Source organism: Stylophora pistillata, chromosome 8, assembly GCF_964205215.1.
Source record: "Stylophora pistillata chromosome 8, jaStyPist1.2, whole genome shotgun sequence".
NCBI classification, from domain to species: domain Eukaryota; kingdom Metazoa; phylum Cnidaria; class Anthozoa; order Scleractinia; family Pocilloporidae; genus Stylophora; species Stylophora pistillata.
Genome location: NC_142526.1, coordinates 1267501 through 1276869, shown reverse-complemented (window position 1 = coordinate 1276869; position 9369 = coordinate 1267501). Strand labels below are relative to the sequence as shown.

The 9369-nt window shown below is 36.1% G+C and overlaps 1 protein-coding gene across 3 annotated transcripts; it reads left to right on the top strand.

Moving 5' to 3' along the window:
- The first annotated feature begins 830 nt into the window (after nucleotides 1–830).
- LOC111346794 (uncharacterized) lies at nucleotides 831–7096 on the top strand. 3 transcript variants are annotated; one of them, XM_088730725.1, is made up of 4 exons: nucleotides 831–1150; nucleotides 4827–4920; nucleotides 5477–6067; nucleotides 6821–7096. In XM_088730725.1, the coding sequence occupies exons 2-4, from the start codon at nucleotides 4857–4859 to the stop codon at nucleotides 7000–7002; spliced, it is 837 nt and encodes a 278-aa protein (XP_088586851.1). In that variant the 5' UTR covers nucleotides 831–1150; nucleotides 4827–4856; the 3' UTR covers nucleotides 7003–7096. The 3 variants fall into 3 exon arrangements, with proteins under 3 accessions (XP_088586851.1, XP_022809798.1, XP_088586849.1); XM_022954063.2 differs by having other exon boundaries at nucleotides 837–1150; nucleotides 4802–4920; XM_088730723.1 differs by lacking the exon at nucleotides 831–1150 and adding an exon at nucleotides 3638–4201 and having other exon boundaries at nucleotides 4802–4920.
- The last annotated feature ends 2273 nt before the right edge of the window (nucleotides 7097–9369 follow it).

The window sequence follows — 9369 nt, the reverse complement described above, 5'->3', positions numbered from 1 at the left end:
TTCCCAATTTGAACTGAACATATCTTTTAATGTCTTAATGAAGAATTGCAAACTAATCTGGAAAGTTGTGCTCTCTAAAAGGCATCTTAAATTATGTCAGTAAATTCTGCCATTTCGTTGTGCTGAGGAATCTTGTTCTCTTAATCGGTTAAGGCTGTTACTATGTTCCAGAATAGGTCTGGGGCCTATTCCTTTAGCGAAGCAGTTTTTAATAATATTGTTACCAGTAAACTCCATTGGAAAAAATGCGAAAAATGCAAAGTTCTACTTATGACCTTATTACACCATGAAAATAAAAACAAATAAACCAAACCATGGACATGTTAATTAATATTTTCAGAATCATCCAGTGAAAAATCTAAACCTGTTGAATTCCTTCAATCAGTTTATGATATTTGAAGAGGCACGGTAAGGGGGAAGCCAATAAGACAAACCCACTAATTGAACTTTCGTAAAATTGAAAAAAAAACCTTTACTTCCTACCTTCCTTTACTTGTTTTTGTACATTTATCCCTTTTAATATAAGGTTAAGCATACTTTCAAGGAAGCGAAGTGAAAATTTTCTCTTGATCTTGACTGAAAACAGCACATACAAATACTTTCTTAAAATGAGCTACATTATATCAGCGACCATGTCATTTTCTTTATTTGATTAACAACCAGCCTTAGTCACTGACTAACTTAAATAAAGTGTTGACAAACATGACGCTTTGTGGGAAAAAGCTTTAAACTTTTTTTCACGATTTCCTCAAGCAAAACCACAGGGTTTTTTTTTTTGTTTTCTCGTTATTTACGAAAAGGGACAGAAAAGTGGAAAAAGGGTCATAAAGAAAAATAAAATTGGTAATTTTAATTCCTCGTTTCTGATCTCTTCTATGAGATTATATAAACCTCCTTACCATCGTTCCTAAATTTTTAAGGTTTAACTAACTATTTACCCCTCATTCATTATTCTTGCATCATTGCTAAGGGCGAGAGTTTATTTGCTTGCTCATTAATGGAACTGAAAAAGGAAGCCTGCGTGTTTTCAAGATCTTGAAATGGCCGTTTTTGAGTATAAATTATAAATGTCTATTGACAATAAAACCACTCGTTTGAAAACAAGTAGTCATTTGAGGATCTCTCACAAGTGAAAGGCTTCTTAAAAGAGGTAAGCGGAGAATACACCATTGCACTGTTCGTTTTAGTCAAGATTTCTTTGTGTGCGACGGAATGACTGTAGCATATTGTGCTGTTTTCTGATTTTTGTTGTTCTTTTTGTTGTTGTTGTCCGTCTCTTTTATTATTCTTCTCTATGCTTTTCTGCTTATTCTCTCCGCCCTCCCAGATAGCAAGGTAACTTTACTTCTGGCATTTTAGACGTAAGCAAGCTGTAAATATAAACTTAACGTTTGCTGGAGTACGATTTTTGCTTGCAACTTAGCTAACTTTGCTTGACCGATTTAGAAAGTGGACTAATCAGATGTTTTTCCAAGAACAAAATAATTTTGAATTATACAATGATTATTGCAATTTAGTAAATTGTCAAATTTCAGGAAATCGACGAAAGAAAGAAATGAATGAGAAGAGGTCTCATTCAGTTGAACTCAGTTAATAAGTTTTAAATCAACTCGTTACTCAAAGTTTATCACGACAGTCGTTGTTTTCTTGTTCGTTCCTTATTTCTCTCGATGAGAACTTCTTGCTAGTATAATTACTTCAACATTTCTTTGTGTGGGAGAGAGTGACTGGGGGTGGTTGTGCTGTTTTGGTCTGTTTTTCAATTCCGTTGTTGTTATCTTTTTTTTTTTTTTATTGTTTTCTATGCTTTTTTTCCCTGCCCTCCTACATATTATAGTAACTTTATTTCTGGAATTTTAAACGCAGTCATGTCGCAAATACAAACTAAACATTTGCTTGAGTACGATTCTTGCTTGCGATTTAGCTAACTTTTCTTGACCGATTTAGCCGGTGGATTCGTCAATTGTTTTTCCAAGAACAAAAAAAATTAGATACAACAATGAATATGGCAAGTTAGTAAGTTGCCAAATTCCAGGATATCGAGGAAAGAAAGAAGAAATGAAAAAAAGACCGATTTAAACATTTCCATAATTTTCACTTTTTTAAACTCAGTTTGTAAGTTTTGTATCAACTGGTTACTCGAGGTCAGTTTATCAAGACAGTTTGTTACGAAAAATAGCGTTGCGTGACATGCATGACCTTCTTAAAACTTCGCGAAAGGTCATGGCTTGTTTATTTTAGGATATTATGTAATCGTTTCTAAAAGCGGTATATTTTGTAATCTTACTATAATTAGTCTGCATCATGACTTCCGCACAGGTTGTCGAAACGTCAGTCACTACCACCGACAACAGTCTTTCTCAGGACTACACTCACCCGGACGATCAGACTACACCTTCACATGTTACCCCCGGGTTCAAACCATTTACTGCATTACTATAATTAGACCCTTTTTAAAAAGTTATAGAATTTTATTGTGTAAGTATATAAGTAGGATAGGTTGAGCGAAGTTTTAACTAAGTTTTCACAAGCGAAGAGAGTTAGTCGTGATCAGTCAAGGGTGACGAGACAGAGTTTGATGAATTCGGCGGAGGCCGTGAATATTTACAAGTTTATCGAAGTCGGCGGAGGCCGTGAGTAATTTTCAAGTTGATCAAAGTTGGCGGAGGCCGTGTAAGTTTATCGAGTTACGTACCAGTGTGAAGTTTATCAAGTGGAAACTACGTTCATTTTGGAATAAACCTTCTTGTTGCTGTCCCGACAACCCTGCGTTCTGTTTAGACTGCAAATCACCTACCACTCAACCATCGAACTCGTAACACAGTTGTTGCCGGTTTTTTTTTTCTTTATACCAGCCGACCCGTTGATAATGATAATAAAAATTGTGATAATGATGACAATAATAGTAATAGTTATGATGATAACAACAATAATAATGATAATAATAATGATTGCAAATGAGCCTGACTGAACAAACTCTCCAAACACTGATGATATAACATTGTTACTATAATTAATGGTAATAGGACCACTTTCATTTTTCCAAAAGTTTGTTTACCGTAACAGATACGACTACTAACAAATAGAACAAAAACAAGTAGTTATCGTGACATATTTTTGCTCGTTTCCCAAATGGGTTAGTGGTTCAACTTTTTCGTTTTTCTGGTCGACCAGTATTTGGTGGAATATTCCAAACAAATACAAAGGCTTTGAAGATATGGTGACCAATCTGACAAAAGCGAGGGAGAAGGGCGGAACTCATTCTCTCGCAAAGATACCTCAAAGGTATCTTTGCGAGAGAATGAGTAAAGAAAAACCCCCTTATTGATCTTTCGTAGAATTTAAAAAAGACTCTTTGATATCTACCTTTCTTTTTATTTTGTTGAAAGGATCGACATTTTTTTTATATCTGGCCAAGCATGTTTTCAATCAAGGAAACGAAGTCAAAATATTCTCTGAATCTTGCTTGAAAATAACACATGTCTATATACTTTCTTAAAACGAGCTACGTCATATCAGCAACCATATGCATGTCATTTTCTTTATTTGATTAACAACCAGCTTAGTCACTGACTAATTAAAATAACAATCAATCAATATAATAATATAATAATAATAATAATAATATAATAATATAATAATAATCAAGGAAACGAAGTCAAAATATTCTCTGAATCTTGCTTGAAAATAACACATGTCTATATACTTTCTTAAAACGAGCTACGTCATATCAGCAACCATGTCATTTTCTTTATTTGATTAACAACCAGCTTAGTCACTGACTAATTAAAATGAAGTGTTGACAAACAAGAAGCTCCGCGGGTAAAAGCTTTCAACCACGGGATTTTTATTCATTATTATTATTACAGGATTTTTTATTCATTATTTAAGAATTTGTCAGAAAAGCGAAAAAAAGACCATAAATAAAGTGAGATAGTATAAACCTCCTTATTCTCCTTCCTTGGCTTTTAAGCTTTGAGTAACTATTCACCCTTTATTCATTATTCTTGCATCATTGACAAAGCGAGAGTTTTATTGCTTACTCATTGCCGGAACTAAAAGAGGAAGCCTGTGTGTTTTCAGAATCTTGGAATGGCCTTTTTGAGTATAAATTATAAATGTCTATTGACAACAAAACCATTCGTTTGAAACTAAGTAGTCATTTGAGGATCTCTCACCAGTGAAAGGCTTCTTAAACGAGGTAAGCGGAGAATACACCAGTCCACTCTTCATTTTAGTCAAGATTTCTTTGGGTGCGAGTAAGTGACTGTAACTTGTTGTACTGTTTTCTTTTTTTTTTTTCTGCTTTTTGTTGAAGTTGTCGTTGTTATTGTTGTTATCTCTGTTGCATTTTTCTGTACACTCTTCTGCTTTTTCTTTCCGCCTCCTAGATGATAAATTAGCTTTATTTCTGGAATTTTACACGCAAGCACGCTGTAATGATAAATATCAACTTAATGTTTGCTGGAGTATGATTTTTGCTTGCAACTTAACTAATTTTGCTTGACCGATTTAGACAGTGGACTCATCAGATGTTTCTCCAAGAATAAAAGAATTATTGCAATCTAGTAAATTGTCAAATTTCAATAAATCGATGAAAGAAAGAAAGCACTAAAAAGAGGTTTCACTCAGTTTAACTCAGCTTATAAGGTTTACATCAACTCGTTACTCAAAGTTTATCGGCACGACAGTCGTTGCTTTCTTGTTCGTTCCTTATTTCTCTTGTTAAGAACCCCTCGCCAGTATAATTACTTTCCACTTAAGAGGCAGATTGCGTAAAAGGCAATTATTAACGTTGCAGAACTATTTTTCTTTGTGGAGGACAGACTACTGCGGCGTGAGCACATTAAGGCGTGATGGCCCGTATTAATAAGGTCTGCTTAATCTTGCTGCCTTTCTTCGTTTTTTGTGCAGTATCAGGTTTGTATCTTTTTTCGTTCTTTTACCATTATTGTCATTAGTAGTAGTAGCATTTTCATAATTATCACCATCGAAGTGTTGCTATATTGTTATTACCAGTATTAGTATTTTTAATGAAATTACAATTATCATCAGAACTTTACATACGTAAATGTAGATTATCATCATCTTCGCCCTACTCCTTTTTTCTTTTAACAATGAGAAACCCTTATTCACCATAATCACTTAAGATTATTATCGTTGTGTACACTACCAATAATAAGATTTCTTTCCCTCTATGAAAAATTCTCGGTATAGGACGAAGAGAATGCACTCTTCAAATTTTGGTTAATTTCTTTGACCAACTGTCGAGTCCTAATAATCCTCATCTGCTTTTTGTTTTCCTTTCTTTAATCCAAAAGTTTGCATTATCAGATATGACTTCATCTGTTATAGAAAAGACTTCTAACAAATTTAATGTTGTTGTGCTTCTGTTCCGCCGAGCAATAGATCACAGATGACGTAAGAACACGCACAAAAAAGTAGTCATCTTTACAGATTTTTGTTCCTTTCCCAGACGGGTTACTGGTGACACTTCTTTGTTTTTCTGGTCGACCAAATATTTGGTGGAATATTCCAACTAACCACAAAGGCTTGGGAGATATACAGACCAGTCTGACGAAAGCGAGGAAAGAACAACGTACTTATTCTCTAAAAAGGATGCCTTTGAGGCTTGGATACAGGGGATTCGTAATAGGCATTGGGGAGTTGGTAGTGGGTACCGCATCTAAAAAACTTCAATTGCTTTTGCTTGATACCATTCCAAAGAACCAACTGCCGGATACGTATATAGTTGGGCTAAAAAAAGCGGTTGACACGGTAGAACCGATGGCGGACGATGATAGAAAGAAACGTTTTATTCCCCCGTACCGACCCGGTCTATGGAACGTTTGGCCTGCAGTTATAACTAACAACTGTTACAACTATGCCACTAATAGAATGACGTTCACCTTTGCACAGCCTGGAAGAGCTGCGGGTCAGATATATGCAGCAATGACTCCCGATGCTGTGCAAGCCGCAGCAGAAAGAGATGGATTGGTAGCCATGGAACAACTCAACCTGCCAGAGAAATCGACCGATTTTGTGGTGGCTCTTGTTGTCGAGCGGGGTAAGTACAAATCAAAGCGTTGCCATTGTTAATTTAATATCTCAGATTAATTATGACACCTCCTATGACTGAATTTGCTTTAGTGGGCTATAGGCACATCTTTTATCGCATCATTGCCCTCAAATAAAGAAAATAGACTAAATTGGCGGAGAAGTATTGACTGAGAGGCGACTCTGATACAAATTAAGCAGTTTCGAATTTTTCTTTTTTCTCCAACACAAAAAGCTCTTAAATGTCTTTCAAGTCAACTAGCCAACATGAGAACAAAAGCAGCAAGGTTCGAGAATCAGACCTGAGGAAAAGCAATCAATTTCAATGCAGCATCCTAAATTAGGAAGTCTCCACTTAGCTACCTCATCGATGGATCCATGGACCCATCAAAAGGCGTTTTCTCCTTTTTAATAGCAATCAACGCTGCATTAACCTTTGGAGTCAATATACGACGTAGACTGTTAAAATAGAATTATCCCGCTAAAATTGCTTTGTGTTTGAAGTCCTCTTGATGTAATAGTAGCATGCTTTAATTAATTTGCATTTCATTGGGGATCGGTCGTTATTTATTGGGTGAAGGTGGGGATAAGGAGGATTTAAGGGGGGGATGAAATTGTTTCCAAGGGGAAGAGAGAGGGAGCAGGCCGTCTTTCACAACCAAAATCCTCCGCCCCTCCTCCTGCCAACAGTCAGAAGGTAAAATTAATTCAATAAGAGTTGCGCAATATTCTGAAAAACCTGCTGTCTTTCCTTGTATCACAGCTGTTGACTTCCACTGGTTTGTCCTAAACGAAAACAGTGAGTGGTCCCACAAGCCTGGTCAAACCCCCGCGACTAATCTCGATAATTCCGGAAATGAGATAAGGAGTGTTCCAGATTGTGATATGGGTGGCTATGTATTCGTCACCTACATGAAGGTCTCCACTGCTGTTGTGATCTTTTGATCACAAAGAGTTCGTTTCGCACATTGTGTAACCCTATGGTTTTAAGCTATAGCTTTGTAAAGCTATTTCAAATAAAAGGGTATTGTTTAATCACTTTCTGTGTCAGCCATTATTTGCACAATTAAAATGTTGGTGCCACACAAGCGGATTTTCACTCCTCAGGCAACTAAGAGGCATTAGGGACGAAGAGAACCGAGAATTAGGACTACGGACTCAGGGACTACGGACTAAGCCCAAGACTTTGACCTTGCACGGCTGAGCGGTTTTCAGGCGTCAAAGTTTATTCTCATTAAGGCCTAATCGATGAGATCTTCTCTTAATTACCTGTAAATCTTCATGCCATCGCGACAGTCGGGTGATCTCTGATCATTTGACCATTTCAGATTTAGAGTCGCACAATATACTGGAAAGCTGTAAAATGTTGTGATGAGGATAAGCCGCCTCGAACAAAACTCCTAAGGAGATAATTAGGAAGGACAGGTCAGTCAAGGAACCATCGGGTAACAACTTTTTGTTAGGTGTGTTCTTCAATTTGTCTGTAGAGGTAGCATTCATGCTGTCTTCGTTACTCTAGGATCCAAAATATGACCTTGAAAGATTGAAAGCAACGATTCGAGGCACGCTATGAGCGTGTTTCGTGCTTGGCAACCTCTTGCCCGAAACAGACACTGGTAGTGAACATCTAAGAAAAGTTTCGAAAAAAGTGTTAGATACCTTTTTATTTCTGAGGAATTACCTTTGGCTGTAGGGGAAAAAAAATTAATTTGTGTGGTTCCCAATTTGAACTGAACGTACCTTTTAATGTCTTAATGAAGAATTGCAAACTAATCTGGAAAGTTGTGCTCTCTAAAACGTATATAAAATTATGTAGATTCTGCCATTTCGTTGTGCTGAGAAATCTTGTTCTCTTAATCGGTTACGACTCTTATTATGTTCCAGACTAGGTATGAGGCCTATTCCTTTAGCGAAGCAGTTTTTAGTAGAATCGCATCATTTAATAAAATCTCGCATTCTGATTGGTTAACGAAGCGAGGTATTTAGCGTGGAATTGCGAGTTGAAAACGAGGCTAAGGGATATTGTTTCACATCTACGTAAGCACAACAATTTTAAGTACTGCTCTTTCCTTTTTTCTCTCATTTTTATTCCGTTATGCGATTCGAGGAAAATCCATTACTTCACTCGTGAATTCCGCATTAAATTGCACTTGAAAACCGATATCGCACGAATCGCTTCGCGATTCGTGCGATATCGGTTTTTGCGTGGAATTTAACGCGGAATTTCCTCTTCAGGTAATAAATTTTCCTATAACATTATTACCCGTCAATTCGATTGGAAAAAAGGAGAAAAATGCAAACTACAACTTATGACCATATCACACCATGAAAAAAAACAAACAAACAAACAAACAGACAAATAAACCAAACTAGGGACATGTTAATAGATATTTTCAGTATCATCCTGTAAAAAATCTAAACCTTTTGAATTCCCTCATTCAGTTTATGATATTTGAAGAGGCACGGTAAGGGGGGAAGCACACCATGAAAAACAAACAAACAAACAAACAAACAGACAAATAAACCAAACCAAGGACATGTTAATAGATATTTTCAGTATCATCCGGTAAAAAATCTAAACCTTTTGAATTACTTCATTCAGTTTATGATATTTGAAGAGGCACGGTAAGGGGGGAAGCTAATAAGACAAACTTACTAACTGAACTTCCCAAAAATAAAAAAAGAAACCTTTACTTCCTACCTTCCTTTGCTTATTTTTGTAAATTTATCCCTTTTAATATAAGGCTAAGCATACTTTCAAGGAAACAAAGTCAAAATTTTCTCTTGATCTTGACTTAACACAGCACATACAGGTACTTTCTTTAAATGAGCTACATTATATCAGCGACCATGTCATTTTTTTTTATTTGATTAACAACCAGCTTAATCACTGACTAACTTAAATAAAGTGTTGACAAACAAGAGGCTTTGTGGGAGAAAGCTTTAAACTTTTTTTTACGATTTCCTCAGGCGAAACCGCAAGGGTTTTTTTTTTTTTTTTTTTTGCTATTTCGTTACGAAAAGTGACCGAAAACCGGAAAAAGGGTCATGACTGGAGCTTGTTGTACTGTTTTGGTCTGTTTTTTTTCTTTCCGTTTTTTTAATTGTTTTCTGTTCTTTTTACCCTGCCTTCCTACATATTATAGTAACTTTATATCCGGAATTTCAAACGCAGCCATGTCGCAAATAATGTCGCAAATATAAACTAAACGTCTCAGTTGAGTGCGATTCTTGCTTGCAATTTAGCTAACTTTACTTGACCGATTTAGCCGGTGGACTCGTCAAATATTTTTCCAAGAACAAAATAAATAG

Bases quoted from the DNA above. Each gene is read 5' to 3' on its own strand.
- LOC111346794 (XM_088730725.1), top strand. From the start codon at position 4,857: ATGGCCCGTATTAATAAGGTCTGCTTAATCTTGCTGCCTTTCTTCGTT. The intron at 4,921-5,476 runs GTTTGTATCTTT...TTCCTTTCCCAG, and splicing joins CGTTTTTTGTGCAGTATCAG to ACGGGTTACTGGTGACACTT. The intron at 6,068-6,820 runs GTAAGTACAAAT...CTTGTATCACAG, and splicing joins GGCTCTTGTTGTCGAGCGGG to CTGTTGACTTCCACTGGTTT.